General features: G+C 40.9%; 1 protein-coding gene across 1 annotated transcript; it reads left to right on the top strand.

Annotated features, from left to right (window-relative positions):
• The first annotated feature begins 3,972 nt into the window (after nt 1–3,972).
• Nucleotides 3,973–18,434, top strand: CRHBP (corticotropin releasing hormone binding protein). The gene is made up of 7 exons (XM_081940048.1): nt 3,973–4,090; nt 4,347–4,443; nt 9,401–9,558; nt 12,055–12,265; nt 14,007–14,155; nt 15,696–15,813; nt 17,703–18,434. Exons 1-7 carry the CDS (start codon nt 4,013–4,015, stop codon nt 17,849–17,851), a joined length of 960 nt encoding a protein of 319 aa, XP_081796174.1. The 5' UTR covers nt 3,973–4,012; the 3' UTR covers nt 17,852–18,434.
• Nucleotides 18,435–19,839: the final 1,405 nt, after the last annotated feature.

Raw genomic sequence — 19,839 nt, 5'->3', positions numbered from 1 at the left:
ATAAAAATCAAATACAGCTCTGCTTTCTAAGAAATAAATCCCATAGAGATCAGTGAGTAAAATTAAAATTGGTTTAGTTCATTGATTTTGGTGATGGCTCATGAGAAAATAAATCACTTACAAGTAAATCACTAATGAAGAGTTAATCCATAATGAAGAAATAAGAAAAAAATACCCACAACCACTAACTGTTGCTGCAAAATATCGATCTTTCTTCTAGACACAATGATGAAATATAGCCAATACAGTGAAAGTACACCTTGAACTGAACTCATTTTGTCCTATAAATGTTACCATCTGTGAGCTAATGCCTATGTGCCTCAAAGTTTTATTTCTTAACATAAATTTGGGCATGATTTTTATCTCTCTTCCATTCAGCTAATCCATTGATCATTTGCTCTAATTTCAATGGTTTTTCCAGTTTGATGTATTCCATTGATAGTATTCTACTTCAAAGCCTTTATTTGTATTCTACAAAATAAATGTAACTTGTAGCTCATAAAGGACCTTATAAGTAAAGATAGTTGGTCATTGGCAATTTATGGAACATCTTACATTCCATTTCAGTTTTTTCTATTTAGCTTGTGGTACCTACGGACTCCTGCAAGGGCCCCTCTGGAGACCTGGAAGTAATTCCAGTGCATGCATTCTACTTGGTTGGATCAGTGGGTTATAGCCATCCAAACTTTTCTTCATATTCCATCAGAATAACAATCCTGTGAGTAGAGTGGAATCAAGAGAGAGCAAATGTCTAAGCTCCCAATGAACTTCTATGGCTGAGGGTGGACTTGCATCTGAGTCTTCAGCACAGACCATGGCCAGGACTGTGCATATATGTTTCAAGATTTGTCTGGATGGCATTTTTGAAAAGATACAAATGGAAATCCTTAAACCAAGTCTTCCTTGAGCCAAAATCAAAATGACGATCCTGTTAGAATTAATCAAGTTATTTTAGAATAGCAGTAAGATTGAAATGATTATTCAACAGAATGCAAGTATTGCCATGTCTAGTCCACTGCTGGCTGACTCCATTCAGGACACCCCACCATTTATGATTAGAGTGGCACTATAATAATAAAGCAATGTATAGAAAGTATATTCTTCTTACAAGTTGCAATTTTGCTTGCAGCGATAGAAGCCCAGATGGTGGCTTAACCATTTTAGCAATTTTAGATTCAGCTGTAACTCTGCTGCTGAATGTGCACCTCTAAGAATAAGTTCCAATCAAAGGCTGTGTGTGTGTTGTTTTTATGTGTATGCATGTGTGTGTATGTATGTGTGTGTCAGGGGTGGGTTCCTGCCAGTTCTAACCTCTTCTATAGAAGAGGTTCCACAAATCTACCGTGCCATTTAAAACCGGTTCCAGCACACACACACCCCTGCCTGTCTGCACCACACTTGCCCCGCCCGCCACTCACTGATTGGCTGGCTCACCAATCGCCTTGCCCACCTCTAAGAGTCCTAGCTAAACCTTAAAGTCTTAAAGCTATCAAGTTTGAACATCCCTGGTTTTTTTTTTCTAAAGGGTTAGGGGTGCAAGGGTCTTGTAACTTGACAGCTTTAAGACTTGCGTGCTTCAAATGCCAGTTTCTGAGCCAACATTTTGGTTGCTAAGCAAGAGCCTTGTTAAGTGAGTTTCACATTTTACAAGTTGGCCACTCCCACCCGGTCACATGGCTGGCAAGTCACTCCCACCCGGTCACATGGCCAGCAAGCCACTCCCACAAAGCAGGCCACAACTACAGAGGAGGTTCTAAAAAAATTTGAAACCCACCACTGGTGTGTGGGTGTGGGTGTGTATATGTGTATGTATGTATTTAATAGGTTGTTAGTAATAAAGAAAATGCTGTTGCAGTGACAAAATGACAAAAAGCTACTTCTACCTGACATTTGGACTTATTCCCTTAAGATTAAATTGCTTTTAACTTTATGTAGAATCCTATGCTTAAAATACTTATGCAACAACACCATTTAATTCTGTAAGCTGCATAAAAAAGAAAAATAATTTATTAAATAGTGTTTTGGCTTAAATATTTTACTTAGGTATCAGCTTGCCAAGAAATATTCAGTTATTTAGCAAAATAGACTTAAATGTTTAGAGAGAGGGCAAGAGGTTGTGGTATACATTAAGCCACAGAATTGCATCTCAAGTAACTACAAATAACACCCTATGAATTGGCATGAGACTGTGTTGAATTCAAGCATCCCCTGGCCAAGTTCATGTGCAAGAGGGCAACATTTTCAGGACATTGCTTGAATTTATGGAAAGGATTTAGGATCATCTTCAGCCAAGAAGCTCTAAGCTGGCTGAGGTTTGGCTCTGATCTAACAAGGATGACCTTCTCTTAAAGTAGCATATCTTTCCCCTTGACCACCACTTTCTGGCTCTTTTGTTGACATTGTTCAGTTCTGATGGGGAAGATTTTCAGTAGATTAAGTCAGTTGTCAGGAACTGCTTGTAAATCAGAAGAGCATTTCTATCGAAAGAAGTGAGTGAGCCTACTTCTAATCCACATTGAGTAAACAGGATGGCCTTAAAGGACAGAGGGAAGATCTGCGATTGAGAAATAAAACTTGAGCCCAGGTCGGTAAAGTGATTTATAAAAACACTTCAGACAGACACCCACCCCCACCCACCCCAATTTCTCATAATAGGAGGGAGAAAGGGAAACACAGCCAGACTGGCAAGATTCTGTTACTATAGCCTTTCTAATAAAAATAACTTAAAAAAACAGAGACTGTGAAGACTTAAAGCAAGGGTCTCCAAACTCACTTTAAGACTTGTGGAATTCAGCCAGCTGGCTGGGGAATTCTGGGAGCTGAAGTCCACAAGTCTTAAAGTGACCGAGTTAAAGTAGAGTTTGGAGACCCCTGACTTAATGTCTTCTCTTTCTCATAGACCAGTCAGTCCACTTTTTAAAAAGCCCAATAATAAAAATATATCCCTCTCCCTGGAATGGGGACAGCTTGGCGGGGGAGGGGGGGAAGGCAGCCACAGCCACTCAGTCTTGTCAGGGTTGAGCCAAAGTCTTTCTACCCCATCCAAACACTTTCAGCCCACTGAGCCATATGAATGAATGAATGAATGAATGAGAGTGGAGTGGAGTGGAGTGGAGTGGAGTGGAGTGGAGTGGAGTGCAGTGGAGTGCAGTGGAGTAGAGTAGAATAGAATTCAATTTTTATTGACCAAGTGTGATTGGACACACAAGGAATTTGTCTTTGGTGCATATGCTCTCAGTGTACATAAAGAAAAATAAAATGGAATACATTAATCAAAAACCATAAGATACAATACTTATTGATAGTCAAGGTTACTAATAAGCTATCAAATCGTACTAGTAAGCAAATAAAACAATATAAAACAATACATTTTATATAAACTATATAAAACAATATATAGTGAGAGAGAGTGTGTGTGTGTGAATGAGTGAGTGAGTAAATGTCCCTTCTCATCCTAAAATCTACACCTCTGACAATTTACTTTAGGAAAAGAAGGATTTAATCTCCCTCAGATCTGATTTCTGCTTCTTTGCCTGCCTGGCTCAAAACGTGCTAAAGTTCGCTTGGAGCAGAAGCGAAGGACACTTTTGAACACTGAAGTGTGCCTTCCTTTCTCCCTCTACCCCCGAAAAAGAAAGGCACGACGTTACAATTAGTCCTCGGTTGCCGGGAGGGGGGGTCTCTCTCTTCCAAGCGGGCGAGTCGCAAGGGGACTTAGCTTTCGAGGGGGTGGGCGGCGGTGGCGGGGGGGGGGATTTGAGCCTTGAGCGGACCGCGCGAAGAGCGGGGCACGAGCGCAGCTGCGGATTTGGGGGCCCCCGTCATCACTGCGCACTCCTCTCCTCCCCTGGCAGAGATCCAGTAACCATGGGTTACCCTATCAGTCAGGGGACCCGCTGCCTCCCCTCTGCCAAAGCTCTATAAAAGGCAGCCGTCCGGGAAAGTCGGCGAGGAGGCAGCCCCAGAGAAGAGCTACCCGTCACCGCACACCGCGGCGCAAAGGTTGTGGGACATGGCTGTCGGATTCCGGCGCTGCCAGCTCGCCCTGATCTTCTGGGCCGCCCTCGGAGGGGAGAGCAGGTTCTTGGAGGTGAGCGAAAAGCTGCCCCTCTCCCCACGTCCCGTTCTCCGCCTGGACCCCTTCCACGCCGAGGTGGCCCCTGTACTCGCGCGCTCCCCTTTGTCCATCTTTGAATCAGAATAGAGCTGGAAGGGACCTTGGAGGTCTTCTAGTCCAACCCCCTGCTCGAGCAGCAGAGCCTCTATACCCTCCCCGTTACGCCAACAGCCTTGTGCGGCCCCTTCTGCGGCCCCTTCGCAGCTCTTCTGTCTTTTTGTGTCTCCAGGGGCGGCAGGAAGCCTTCGCGGACGGGCCGGTCCTGCTGTTCAACCAGGCGCTGAAAAGGCAACTCTCCGGCGAGCAGATCTACCGTCGGGAGCTGCGTGAGTTTCTTCCGGAGGCGAAGTTGCGGGCCAGCTCGGGCGGACGGGAAGGGAGCGGGGGAAGAGTTGCGTTTAGTAGCCAGCCGGAGCTGCGGGAAGGGAGGAGAGGGGTTCGCGTAGTAGAGGTGGAAGGGAAGAAGCCGGTCGGGATGGCGACCCCGGCAGATGTTCCAGGGGTGGTGATGGGAACTGCAATTCTCTCGCTGCCGGGGAAGCTGTGGGTTCAGGAGGCGCTGCTGCTACCGATCTCTATACGCCGCGACTTTAAAAGGTTAGACGTGAATCCAAGTCACCTCCATCCCAGCCCTAGAATGAATACGGGAGCCGGTGTGTTGCCTCAGAGGTTACTGGGTGCGGTGAAACTTAGTCTGGGACGGCTTCTCGCAAGTGAGAAACGTGGAGACATCGTCCCGGCGCCCTTTCTAAAAAGCCAGTTTTTGGTAAGAGTGGTTTTCCAGAGTGAACGGCTGGAGCGGAAAACTTGCTGAGAGCAACCAATGCTTTGCCTTCTGTGGCATTCCACCCCCAGTACTGTGTTACTGTTGCAAAGGTCGCCTTAAAAAGGGGGATCAGAACTTCCTTTTCTGTGGGGTATCTTGAATATTGCTTAAAACAATGTCCCAAAGTTGTTTTTTCAAGAGGCAACTGGACTTTCTGGTTTTTCTTTGAAGACGTTTCCTTCTCATCCAAGAAGCTTCTTCAGCTTCTTGGATGAGCTGAAGGTGAAGCTGCTTGTGACCCAGGGAATAGTCCAGCCTTCTCCAATCTGGTTGTCTTTTGGACAATCTGGGGCCACCGGTTGCACCTGGAGAACATTGATAAGATCTGAAACTAGGCAACAGAAAATGAGATCATGACGTTTTCTTTTCAATGGGGTTTCCACCAGTGGAGGAAGGTGCAGTAGAAGAAGAGATACAATAGGGAAAAAAAGTTGTGGGTGGGATATGGATAGTGGTAGCAATGCTGTACTGAGTGCCCGAGGGAAGGGAAAGAATGGCTCCACATAACTTTAGGGTGTCTCACTCGTGGGCTGGGAATGGTTCCAGCTTCCTAGGAGAAATCAGTTTGTACTTTGGAGTTGAGAGGAGATACCTTTACACATGTTTTTATGCGTGGTCTCCTTCCTCGTGACTAAACACCTGCCAATACTGAACCTGTGCACTGGGACAGATTCCAAAGGTTGCTCCTGACTCTGTGTTCAAATTAAGAATGAGAGGTTCCTTCCTGGGAGCAAAATTCCAAGCCACCTTTCCCCAGGTGTGGGATTTCAGTCGCACCCAAATGTCTGCACCACTCAACTGCAAGGCTCTAAGATGGGGAAGGATGCCAGAAGCCATGCTTTTCAGGGAGGATTGTGGTGAGGACCTGAGAGGGTCTCCGTGTCCTATGCTAAGTACGAAATGGCAATGAAGCATGAAGGCTGTTTCCATTCCTAGCCCAATATCTTTGTTTAGCAGTGCAACAACAAGGCAAGCTGTTGGCATAAGGGGAAAAATATAGAAAACACGGGATTCAGTATAAGATGAGTTGCAAGAGAAAAAGATTGCAGAAATGCAGTTAAAAGCTTCAACAGCTATCAAAATTAATTCCAAGAGCTGTGGTGGCAAAGGGGTTAGAATGCAGTACTGCAGGCTACTTCTGCTGACTGCCGGTTGTGGCAGTTCGATTCTGACCAGCTCAAGGTTGACTCAGCCTTCCATCCTTCCAAGGTCGGTAAAAGGAGGACTCAGGTTGTTGGGGGCAATAGGCTGACTCTGTAAACTGCTTAGAGAGGGATGTAAAACACTGTGAAGCAGTATATAAGTCTAAGTGCTATTGCTATTATGCCATGTAGCCAAATATAGTTCACTCTCATGGGTATGTAAGTTAGTTCTCCAAAGGCTCATCTCTGTTGACATTCCCTCTATTTCTTTACCTCTATTTCATCCTTTTAACTAGCATCTCAAGAATTAAACAGAGACACTAATATATTCAACATTTACACATAGTACTAAATCACAATGTAATTTGTGTGGTTTTGGCTTGGTGTATGACATGAATATGCCATTGTGGTTTGTGTATCACATTTTATGGCTCAGCACATTGCCTAAACCCAGCTAATTGTGGAGTGTAGCAGTTATGAATAAACAAACCATGACTTACCATAATGAATGAATCCACTCTATCGCTGAGACATGGTACTTTCCCCATGTCTGTTTATCATGAGTGCAGACTTTAAAATCTTCTGGAAAAGGGAAAGAAAGAAAGAAAGTATACAGCTTGCTTGCTGTTGTATGACTGTAATATTACCTACTTCGGAACTTTATCTTCTGTCACCTTCCATGCACAAAAAACGCCTGCGCAATTTCTGTACTCTGATGTGTTTCCACCGTGTCGCCTTCATCCCATTCCCAGCCCACAAGTGAGATAAGCTTAAATCATCTTCTCTACTTTATGTCAAAGTAATGCTTTCCCCCCCCCCCCTTTTGCCATCCTGTCTTGGGTTGGAAAATCCAATTGTTCCGGCTGGATGTCAGGTACTTGCAGTGATTTGAAATAAAGGTAAAGGAAAAAGGAAATGAATCAGCACAGTTGAGATAGCATAGGCAGCATTATTGGCAAGAGCTTTTCTTACACTTTTCTGATATCAGCAGTCTTGCAAGCTCCATCCCATTAGTATGTGAATGTGATATAATAATGCACGTACAAAAAGGGATGGACGTTGCAGTGCAAGTCTGTTTTCATCCTCCTCCTCCTCACTTGGATGCTACAAGGATGGATGGGAAGAAGTTCAGCTCAGAAGTGGGTTTATGACTTCTACTTTCCATATTATTTTTTATTGTAATAAAAGCAGAATGAGAATGCAAGGAAAAGAAACTTACTCTTGTTTCTTTCATGAAGAACAAGACAGCCACAGTTCAAACCTCATGTGGCTCTAAGCTATGATTTTCTTGCTGGCCTTCTCCATTTATACATTTGTAGAATTGTTTTTGGAAAACCTATCCAGAATAGCCAACAAAGCACTCTCAAAAATGATATATAAATGCTATGCCAATTCGCACATTGTGCAGATACATTTATAACTGTATGTCCTTTTGAGAAGAAATCACATGCAAGGAAGTTGGAAGATCCAGACTTGATGGCATGTAATCATTCAACCAGTCAGTCATTTCCAAGATGTAAATTCAAGATTTTTCCTCCCCCTGTTGTGACCTGCCAGCAGCCAGCGGAGCTGGCAGCAGATTCGGACAGTAAGGAGGTTGGGGAAGAACATAGACCAGTCCTGGAGTCTGGGGAAGGCTCTGATGAGGGCTCTGTGTCAGAGGCAGAGAGGGAGCCAGAGCCATATGCCAGTTATCAGCTGCCTTCAGAGTCAGACATCAGTGAGGCAGATGAACAGCTGCAGCCTGTTCTCAGTGTGCGCATGCACAGAGTTGCCAGATGAAGGGAACAGCTAGAGAACAGGGGTTGACTTGGGAGTAAGGCCACAGGTGGATGATGAATGGCCCTCCCAGAGGAAATAAAAGAGGAGCAAAAGCGGAGTGGAGTTTGCAGGAGACAATTAGTTCTCTTAATTGGTTCGTAATCTCTGAGGCTCCTTGCCAAGTTTTGCAGATATCGGCCTGTCAGCTCTCCAAGCCAGATAAGGTCTGTGACTGTAAATCCTCCATTGAAAGACTTTGCTGAATGTGAATAAGAAGAATTCACAGTAAATTAATAAAAGGCATTTTTGTTGGGATGTTTGCTTCATGCTCTTGGGAAGCCTAGGTCAGAATACCCCCGTTCTCTTCTGAGACATAATAAGCCTGTGAGCTTGGGGATTTGTGTTTCCAGAATTGGGGAAAATCACTTTGTTCTTGAATGATAATCAAAAGCTGACATTAGTTGCACCTTTTGGTAATAACCGCCTTTAGCCCCCAATTGCCATTTTAAGAGTCTGAGTATTTGAGCTCAGAGCTGTAGAATTTGGATTTTCTTGCTTTTCTTTCCTGCTTTTTGGAAGCATCAGGCTCAATGTAAGAAAAACCCAAAAGCTTTTGCACATTCTTTTATGTCATTTTAATTAATCGTAATAAAGGCATAATAGGAGCTTAGACTGTTGTTTCCTGATAATGGGCACAAAATACAGATTAATGTGCCCCCGCCTGACTCTCTTCCAAACTTTCAAACCCATATGGAGCAGGAGGAAAGGGAAGGGTTTTGTCTGATGAAATTGAAAAATGGCAGTTAAAACTAAGAAGGTGGCTTGGGAAAAGAAAATGTTTGAGTCTGGAGTCCTAATGACTGAGGTGAAGGTAGGGGGTTGAAATTTGCAAAGGTGGTGATTGGGAGAATAATATTGTCCTGCACATGTTTTCCATTTGATTCTAGATTAAAGGATTGCTTCTTTTAAGGCTTACAATACAGTTTTGTATGTTTATTGTGTCCAAATGGCAGAAATTTGTCACACAAATTTGGGAACATAATTAAGCAGTCTGGGAGCTACCTAAACTGACTAGAGAGTCTGGATGTAACTTTCCAAGATTTCTTTCTAGAGTCTTCTATAGCTCTATCTGCCAGGGATTGAATGTAGAATCTTCTTTAAAAATTAAACAGCATACTGAGAATGATGGCCTTTATCAAAAAGGGACATTCGCATCTAATCAGCACATTTGTGAGTTACATTTATCTTGTTTTTAGTAAAAACATGTAAAAGTGCCTTGACCTAGGAATTATTTAACTGCTGGCTTCTCCTTTATAATATGAGCCTAAAATGATTGTGTTATTCATTTTTATATGGTGTGATTTTGGAAGATGTATTGTTTTTAAGGTTTATTAAAAGCTGGGAGTCTTTCAATAATGTCAAACAGATAATTGTCTTTCATTTTGCACGCACATAGCTTCTCTCTTCAATATTTCCTGCCCTTGAATCTGACATGTGAAAAGAGATTCCTCCCCTAAGAAAAAGGAATTGATTTGCTTCTATTCTCGTCTGCAGGATGTCTTGACATGCTAAGTATAGAAGGCCAGTTCACCTTCACTGCAGACCAACCCAAGATGCATTGTGCAACATTCTTCATAGGAAAACCAGAGGAGTTCATCAGTATAGATTTTGACTTTGTCAACATTGACTGTCAAGCTGGAGATTTCTTGAAGGTATAAGGTTGTCCGCAGACTGAAAGTTTCTATATCACGCAGGGGTGAGGGAATGCACACCTATAAATTAACTTTTTTTAATTAAAAAAAACAGGATATATTTGGCACTGGTAAAGTCACAAAATCAAAATAGAAGGTAACAATTCATATGTCGTTTTGGAGGTTTCCAAACGTGGTGAGTAGTAGAATGAGGTTGGCTTTGGATCCAAAATCCCTCAGTCTGCTTCGAATAACCTTGCTACTTAGTACCATGAATTTTATTTTTGTTTATTCATTCCACTTATATCTTGTTTTCAAGGCTACCCACAGTTTTCCCTTTTTTCATTCTCTTTTAGTAGCAAGCCTGTTGGGTGGACTAGCAGTTGTGGCTGGGTAGAAATGTAAACTCATCAACTGTAGCCCAACCTTCAACCATTGTACCACAATGCCTTTCATGAGTTTGAGATTCAGTGGGGAATATATTATGTCAATAATGAAATTAAGTATTTAAGTAGGTAGAATCAAAACATTGTTAGAACTTCTGCAGGCAATAAACGTAGAAGTAAAGAAGGGAGCTGAAAGCCTACAGAAGATATGGTTATGGGAAAGATACCATAAATTTATCATAATACTTTATACATTTGCCAGAGTTTAAAATATTGCAAGAAACTTTGTTCTGTTGATACAATAGGTGGAAAGAACTTGCTGTCTTTTGGCTGTTGTTACATTAACATATTATCTGGAGAAATAATTGCATTTTCTAGGATAAACTGCAGCACATTGCCACTTTGCCCAAAACATAACTCTGAAGTGAGGTCCAATCTGTAGATCATATCTACAGGCCCCAAACCCAAGAATGATACCTGAGTCTTTGAAGCTGAGTTCTTTATTGTTTCCACATGTATAGACAGACTCTTGCCAAACTGAAGCGTTCTGCTATCTGCATTTACCAAATACTTTACCCTCTTTCTTTCAGACAAAATATCTGCATTGGGTTGTCTCTTTTTCTTTTGTAATGCATCCCCTCCCTCCTGGGAATCCATTCTACTACTTCCATCACAGATAACCACTATACACCATGCATTTGTTGCTTGAAAATCAATCGTCTGCCTTATCTTTAAATGAAATTTATTACTAATTCCTAAAAGAATATAATTAACAGTCAAGGCAAAACATTTGTTTCTTTAATTTCATGTAATATGAACATTTTAATTTCCTTGGCTCTGGAACATGAAGGATCTTACACACCTTCATGTTCCAATTGTTGCCAGTTTGGCCCAGATCGGCCCAGATCGGCCAAACCAGTAGTAGAGGCGGCAGGAGGCTCTGCCCACCTGCCCGGCCGCTTCTGCGCATGCGCGGAAGCATTGCACAAGCACGCGCGGGAACGCACCCAAAGCAGTAGTAAAGAAATTGGCAACCCACCTCTGTCTCACACATTTGTTTGAAGAACAAAGGGATGATCAAAAAGAACAAAAAGCAGTCACTTTTATTCACTTTTAGAAACATTTAAGTGTAAAATTGCCATTCTACAAAGCCGAGTGGCAGTTGCACCATTTTTATCTCAAAGAATAACCCTAGATTTCATATGGGTCCTGGGAGAATCCAAAGAATACATGAAAGATGGGCCATAGCCCAAAGTTTTACTTCTCTGCCTGGGTGCCAGAAATCAAAATTAAATTTGTTAGTGAATTTTTTTCTGGAAGATAGTAAGGGTTATAGGAGGCATTATCACCACATTCCTTGTTGGTGGTCATTTTGTGAGTGTTCTTAAAACATGGTTTCAACCTTCCAAAAGTATATTCTAGCTCCCAAGGTTTAGGCACCTCTATTGGAGTATATGCATAGTTGGCTGCTCAGCTCAATAATGCTTGGATTCTCCCTGAGGAGAATGCATGGTCTCTAGAGCTGGAGTGAAAGGAACCAGAATCTGTGTGACACTGAGTATTGATGACTCTGCTTCAAGTTTAAATGTCATATTTAGAAACACATCTTTCATAATTAAGCCCAATTATTAAAACATTTGAAGTAGAAACTACAGAGAATGTCAAAGTACTTATTATTGGTGTATGAAGTGATGACTTATAATAGATGTTAATGCCAAGTCATGTGCGCAGCAGATTCCTGGATTGGCATGAGATATGAGAGGTCCAAAGCCTACAAGACATTCTTTCTATAATGAAAAGAGTCGGCCTCTTTTTTACTTCATTAACTAGTATTATAGTCACTGAAAGGAATAATCTGAAAACGAGAACATGCATGTTCTTATCCATATTTATGCCAATGATGTGCTGCCAATAATACCAGTGTGAACAATAACAATCAGTCAAATCATGAACAATGTGTTTGGATTTAAAAATTTAATATGAAACATAAAGAACAAAGAATTTACTTTTAATGGATAAATTGTGATTTGTCTCCTTTTGGGAATTGCAGTCTCAGTAAATATGGAAGCCATCAAGATGAGAACATCTGATATAAATCTGAATTCTCTTCTATACTCCTGCATCCCTCTAGGTTTTTGATGGCTGGATACTGAAGGGTGAGAAGTTTCCTAGCTCTTCGGATCACCCTCTCCCCACTTCTGAAAGGTATAGAGATTTCTGTGAAGCTGGAGCTAGCCTGACCACCATCAGGTCATCTCAGAATGTTGCCATGATCTTCTTCAGGATTCAGGATGTAGGGAATGGATTCACCTTAACAATAAAGAAGCAGCCTAATCTTTTCCGTAAGCTTGTTTTCATTTTATCTTCTGAAATGGCTGTGGTTTCTGAGAAGAGGAACAATTTAGTCAAGTTGTGATCAAATAAATAGGAATAGTACAGGTACTGATACTGATATTGAGCAAAGGCTCATATCAGGCCTGCAGCCATATTCTCTTTGGGATCTTTGGCCTGCCACACTTTCTATTATTCTGCTATGCCGTTTCTATTGTGGGAAATTGGGAGGGGGAATGGTACGGAGTTAAATACTATGTAGCCAAAATAAAAGAATCCAAGGTCATCCTTTGTTTCTACACCTCTGCACCTGATGGGAACTGGATGGGTGGAACTGCCAGCATGGCAGTGGAAGATTGGACCATGTGATGGACTTGTGGGTGTGGGGGCAAGATCTTGAACTTTCAACTGGGTGCGGAAAACCAGGAAGCTTTCAGATTTGGGTTTTCCCAGATGTGCAAACATGGCTCTCTTAATAAATTGGAACTTTGAGCAAAACTTTGCCATGGACTCTGATTTAATTTTGGATGCTATTTGGAACCCTGACAGCTCAATCAGCTTGACTATGTTTTCTTATTCACAATGGAGGCAGGCTGTTGCCTTCTTCTCTAGAATTTTTCTGACTTCCCAGTCTACTCTAGACTGGCAGCCTTCCATTCAAACTCTATCCAAGTTCACCCCTCTGATTTTTTTGTTCTCATTTTTAAGAACAACCATGATTGGCCTAAGTCAGTGATTCTCGACCTGTGGTCTGGGGGAGGGGGGAGAACGACTGTGATGTCATCATAAAGGGTCTACGAAGATTTGAAGAAATGTTATGATTCAAATATTGAGTTAAGTCTTGTGTCCATGGATACAAAGGCTATTTAAAGGAGGTCCGTGGTGAACAAAAGAGAACCACTGGGCTAGGTGCTGCAACTTAACTGGGCCATGATCAAAGACAATGGAGGGTCTTTACTCTGGCTCTTTAGGCATGATTTGGCACAGGCATTTAGAAATCGTTAAAGTCATTAAAACATAGAACTCTTCCCTGAAGGTAAAATAAGAGCTTGCAAAGAGAAACCAAAGAGAATTTGGTTGAGTTGGGCAGCTATAGAAATCGAATAAATAAATAAACATTATGCCCACAAATGTTTTAACAAAACTAGCAACAAAATGATTACTCTCTGTCTTTCCTAAAATTAGACTGCTAAAATGAGGAAAGCTTAAAGTAAGAACACTTGCCAGATTCTGTTACTAGAGCCACTTTCAATAAAAGTAGCTTTAGCCTTTACTTAGAGTGGATTTTTGGGTCTGTTCTTTCTTGTGGGGTTGAGTGTGCCTTTATAAGATGAACTTACATGACAAAAAGGTGTAGGCAAATTCACTTTTTAAAAAACATCCTTTTTCCTATCCTGCCAATGTAGGAACAATTGAGGTTAGATGCTTTGGTGCTGAGAACTTTTAAGTATGCACACTGGAAGCCCGTATGGATTTTTTCCCCTGCTACATTACATAGCATCTTCAGTATTACTTCAGTAAAATAGGCCAATAAGCAATGGTTATTTTCTGTCGCTGCCAGTATGATATTTGCGACCTTAAATTGAAAAACTCATGCCTGATTTTTGAATGGAGAAACTGTTGGAAGAGCTCAGTACAGCTGATTAGCATCTTATCTGTGTCAATGCCAAGGCCTCAGATTAAACTGTCTGCATTCCGTTTAAGTGAACAAATTGTGACTCAGTAATTCTGTATCTTCCCCCTGTACTAAAGCTTGCAATATCATCTCCCAGACTCCGAGTGGAAGGTTTACGATGATTGTTCCTCATCAGCATCGGAATTGCAGTTTTTCCATTATCTACCCAACATTGATAAAAATATCTGATCTTAGCCTGGGGCATCTGAAGGACTTTCACTTGAAGGTGAGTTGTCAGTTTTTTTCCTTATACATCTGCTACACTGCAGGGTTACACAATTCAGCAAATTTGTTGCTAGTCCTTATGGCCACATCTGTGGATTTTGAAAATCCCATCCTCCTGTTCAGCACAGGTCATAAAAAAGGACAAAACGTTTTCTGAACTATATTATTGCATATGGGGAGATCTCCTAGTGTGACGTAAATAGCAGAGTTATTAGCTATTGTATAGCACAAACTCATAAAGTGATTATTTGTTTTTGGCTTAGCGCGATGTTTAAATAATCATCACTTATTCAAGCTAGGTTAAAAAACCCATGTCTATCTGCCAATGGGACAAGGACAATCATCATTTACTACATTCTTGCTCCAAAAGCTTCTTATATTCGTGAATTCTGCATTTGGAAATATTAAAGAGCTCCTTGAATTTTTATGCCCTTATGTGATATTTCATTTAACACTCATTTGCCTGATTTTTATAGAAACTAGCAGTTTCTTTCATTCCCTTTTATGTGTAAGAGTGAGTTGATTTGTTTTAGAATCTCTGGGAATGAAGGGAATCCGAATGAGAATCTTTGCACTTTCCCCTTGCTCGTAACAGTGATGGGAAACGTTTTGAGCTCGGTGTGTAAAAAATTTAGAAAATGCTTAACTTGACTCTGCTAGCCTGACACCCCCATCCCAGACAAAAGAGAAACAATTCATAACAAGGAGTTGCTTTGGATAGTGAAATGGGCGGCATATCCATTTAAGACACCTATAGTGTAAATGCCTATATACCTATAAAAATTTTTGACTCTCAGAAAAAAATGGCAATCTGAAGCAGCTCAAGGTCACACAAAGTCTGGAAAGTAAGGAGAATGCTCTTGCATGTCTTTGCAGCATCTCAGAAGGGTGGAAAAACACACCCTGTTGTCGCTTATTTTTGGGAGGCTCCAGAGCGGAGCCCTTTTGTGTGACTTCCAGAGGGTCCAAAGTCCAGGTGACAGCACACCACGTTCTTGTGCGGCTTCTGAAGGCTCTGAAAATTATATGAGAACTTCCTGCATTTTGGGGGAGTTGAGGAGGCCTCATGAGAAATGTAATCTGCTCTCCCACGGCCTCCAGACCCTCTGGAAGTTGGAGAGGCTCCCAAAATTGTGTGAGAATGTTCTTGTACGATTCTTGAAGGGTCCAGAAGCCCCTCAAGAGCAAGGCCCTCTCACATAACTTCCAGACGGTTCAGAGGGTGCATTCTCATGTGCCTCTAGGTTTGCCACCAAAAATGTCATGGCATATCACTTGCACATGGCATGCATGCCATAGATGTGCTATCACTGGCTTATAGCAATCTTTGTGAGTTCTCAGTATTTTGAGGCTGTGAAGATATGATTACAACTCTACTTTTGAACTACTACAGAAGGATTGAAAGAGAACTTCACCAATCAAAATTAAAACCCACTTGATTATTTTGCATGGCTTATAAATCTCATTTGCTAAAACAAACCTGTGTTTTAAATTACCCATTTAACATGGTTTCCTATCCTTCTGCTTTTCCTTGTGCACAGAAACCAACTGCAGGTTGCAGGAGCACTGGAGACTTTATGGAGTTGCTGGGAGGAAATGGGTTAGACCCTTCTAAGATGCTTCCATTGGCTGATCTCTGCCATTCTTTCAGTGGCCCTGGTAATCTCTTCTGCTAATGCTTCTTGTTCAAATATTTTCTCAAAGTGATATAATAGGGCTGCCCTATCTGCAAAATACCAGATAACCTTTAGAGGGCAGCAAAGAGGAAGGCTATACTTTGATTTCTTTTAACAGACATCTAGATTTTGACAGTCCAAGAATAGACACTGTAGATATAAAAAAAATAATTATATGGACTGATTGCTTAGGATTTTTCACTTTTCCGGTAAAAAAAAAAAGCATGGCAAAGTCTATTAGAGAGAAACAGCTTTTCTGACATTTATCTGCATCCTAATTTATGCCATTGTGGTTTGCTTAAACAATCTCATGGCTTCAGATGCACTGCAAATACAACTCCCAAAAAACTTTTTCCAACAAATCTAGACAACAGTGTCTAGATGGCATGCATTTTTTGTATTAAGGAATGACATCATATTAATACTTTTTTGGACATTTACTTCTCATGACTGGGATTAATACAAAAGAATAACAATGGGTGTTGAAAAAATAAGGTCTTATCTTGTGGAAAGAGTTTTGCTTAGCTGCTGTCTCAAGCCCTGGGTGGGTATCAATCAGTCAATGTCATCATTGCTATGTTAAGATGGTCTCATAAATACCATAGAGCAAAGTGGGAAACTTGAAGGTACACAGACTTTATGCAGTCCCCAACATCCCTTTTGCTATTCCATGCCTAACCTTGCCTAATCACAATTGCCAAATATTATTTGGTTCCTTTTTGAGTCAGAAAACACAAAAAGGTTGTAGCTTATTAGAAAGTAAGACCCACAGACATGCCATCTTCTGAAAACTCTATCCACTGTCTAGAAAAAACAAAAACCCATGTCCATACCCAAGTAAATTGTATAGCCTTATTCTCCTTTTATTATTGCTCCCACCCATCATGGCATTTAGGGCCTCTTGGCCCTGAAAGTCTTCCTTCTCAATGTAGATCCAATTGCACATTATAATGTATGCAGCATGAAGACACAGAAAGACCTAGCTCAGCTAAATACCCATACAGTAAGGTGTTTCCCCCTTTTGTGCAATTTAGAGAGGCTTAATCTTTTCTATCTGACAGTTGTAAATGATGCGGAGTGTAAACTATTTTGCTTCAAACAAACAAAAATCTTCACAATCTTTTCAGTACCATTCACCGCCAGTTGTTTCTGCTTTCTTCTGCAATTTTTGTAGTTACAGTGAATTTTGTTCACATGCTGAAATATTATTGTGTGCATTTAAATATTAAATATTATTGTATGCATTTGGTTTAATGGGTGTTAATAAAGACAAATTAAACATACTTAATGTAAGGAAAATGCCTCTAGAATTAGTGCCGCAAGAATTATTCTTTTCAATCATAGATCCTATAAAGAACAGTACATTGCTGTCATATTATATTAATTAAATTAATCGTACACTGATCTTACTGAGATCAGATTAGACCATTTCAGAATAAAGGCAATGAATCCAGAATAGGAAAAATATTCAACCTTATTTTGAAGCCATCAATGAAATCAGTGTGAAGACATTCTTTGATAGTGATTTAGTGTATTAATAAGGTTTTTCCTATCCTCTTTGCAGTAATGTACATTTCAATGTGGAAAGAAGATGCCTCATTAGGAATCATATGTCCATATATTTGCTGCAGCATACAGACATATAATCTTCATGCACAATAGTGCATGAAGATGGAAGTTGCTTTTATCTATACACACAGATCAATTTTTTTCTGTATAGAGGCAGTAGGGTATAAAGAAATGATGTAGGCATACCTTTTGAAAATTTTTAGATGAATCCTGCATATAAGTGCAATCCATTAAAGTTGTTTAATAACTACAGATTTTTTTAAAGCAATTAAAATAAAATCTAAATTATTTCCCTTTGACTAGCTCAAATGAAGATTGGCTGTGACAACACCATATTGCGGTTAGTCTCAAGTGGAAAGCATATCAATCAAGTAACCTTTGAATATTACCAGTTGGATCAATATGAACAGGAAAACAACAGCCTCAACGAATTTTGTCTTTCAAGCGTTTGAAATATTGGACAAGTCTCTCTTTGTGGAATTAATTCTGAGCAGCTAAATTGATGAAACACTTCTTCTGTCTGAGCACTTATCTTTTCATATGAAATCATTATTTCCATGAACATGATTAGAACAGTATTACTCATAGCATTTGCAATACATTGTCTTTTTCCTGTCTTTAGGAATATTGAATATATCCGAGACACGCAAATCTGTACAGATTCCAAAAGCTGTCTTTAGGCATACTTGCATTCATTGAATCCAAACGTGGTATGTTGTGGCTGCATCAGGGTGCCTGTTTTGAGGGGCCATGCGTGTTCAAATACATGCACAATTTTTTGAAATTATTTATTGTGCACATACTTATTTTGGAGCATTGTTAAATTCAATTTGCAGTTTATCCTCTTTAGGTGTCAAATGTAGAAAGGCTAACGTAGAGAGAAATGACATTTCAATTTTCTAAGAGAATATTACAGTGCATAAATTTAATTGCCAGTTAATTTATTTACACAAATAAATGTATATTCAGTTTTTAATAAAAATTTATAGCATGAAAAGAGATTTTGCTTTTATCGGTTTAAACATAATAAATACATTCATAGTATTGACAAAATTTAGTTGGACTGTTTTTCATTGTACCAGAAACAATTATACATTTAACTAACAAGTTAATGAGAATGTTAAGTAAATGTATATACGATAAACTTTTATCTCAATTGTTAACTGTAGAATTAGATTGGTGGACTAACATCCATGAATAGGGACTGGAATACATTTCCTTTGCATTCATTCACTAAGAAAACTTTTCAGAATTGGACTTAATTATTAATATTCTCCACAATTTGATTCCTAATAATATACTTACCTAATATAACAAGACTATGAAACTTTTATAAAATGTGAGCTTCCCTAAATCTAAAGCTTGTCTATTTTTGATTCAAGCATCCAGAAATCCATGTTGAAGTTTTACTTCTGATAGTTGAGTGAAACATTGGAATATAAATGCAAAGTTTTCCAATAATTTTAAAAAAATGTATTGAATCCAATGGAAAACAGTGGGGCTAAATAGAAGAATGTGGCAAATATTCAAAACATGACTACATTCTTATTTGGGGAATGAGACATGCAAATGTGTTCTTATTATAAGATTGATGGTGTCTAGTTGCCCTACGAGCTCTCCCCACATTTATTGGGGGGGGGGGGGAATGGTACTATCTGTGGAGAAGACCTTTTAGAATTCCACCCTTGCCTCTCAGTGTGATTATCTCAGGTGCTTTAACAAGAAATAGATCATGAAATCTGAGATGCTTCCCAATTGAACATTCCTACTGCTACTATTCATAATGAATTGGCTGAATTCTCCCACAGTCCAATTTTGCTTAATTGCAGCTTCACATGTTACATGTTACATGATAAGGAGGAGGAGCTTCCGAGGCAGATGGCGGCTGCCGTGTGAGCTCCGCAAAATTGCGGAGGGGTTTTCCATCTGGGAGAGGTGCTGCCGACCCCTAATGCTACTCTGAGGGTCGTGCTTTGTCGACGACCACCCCCCGATTCTGCCCTGGCCAGGAGGGGCCGGGCAGGGCGTTTGGGGCGGTCAGCTGGCTAGCGAGAAGCTGAAACACCGAAGGACGCCGAGGACGCCGAACGCGCCAGCGCTTAGGCGGAGAATGGAATGGAGAATGGAATGGAGTGGAGAAGGAGAACGGAATGGAGTGGAGAAGGAGTTATGGAATGGTTTGCTGGCTGTGGCTGTGGCTTCCCATCTGGCTAGTGAGAGCACCAGATGGGGAGCGTGGAGCGCGGAGCTGAGCGTGGAGCGTGGAGCGCGGAGCTGAGTGTGGAGTGTGGAGTGTGGAGCTGAGCTGAGTGTCAGGCGGCTAGAGAGGAACGGAGGAACGGAGAAGAACGGAGATACGAAGTGGGTCTCGTTTGGCTGTGGTTGCCCGTCTAGCTGGTGAGAGCGCCAGACGTGGAGCATGGAACGGATCATCTGGCAC

The sequence above is a fragment of the Natrix helvetica genome, assembly GCF_964273705.1.
Source record: "Natrix helvetica genome assembly, chromosome: 2".
NCBI classification, from domain to species: Eukaryota; Metazoa; Chordata; class Lepidosauria; order Squamata; family Natricidae; genus Natrix; species Natrix helvetica.
Note: the sequence above shows the minus strand (reverse complement) of the source record. Positions and strands in the feature narration are given on the sequence as shown.

Bases quoted from the DNA above. Each gene is read 5' to 3' on its own strand.
- CRHBP (XM_081940048.1), top strand. From the start codon at position 4,013: ATGGCTGTCGGATTCCGGCGCTGCCAGCTCGCCCTGATCTTCTGGGCC. The intron at 4,444-9,400 runs GTGAGTTTCTTC...TCTCGTCTGCAG, and splicing joins GATCTACCGTCGGGAGCTGC to GATGTCTTGACATGCTAAGT. The intron at 9,559-12,054 runs GTATAAGGTTGT...GCATCCCTCTAG, and splicing joins AAGCTGGAGATTTCTTGAAG to GTTTTTGATGGCTGGATACT.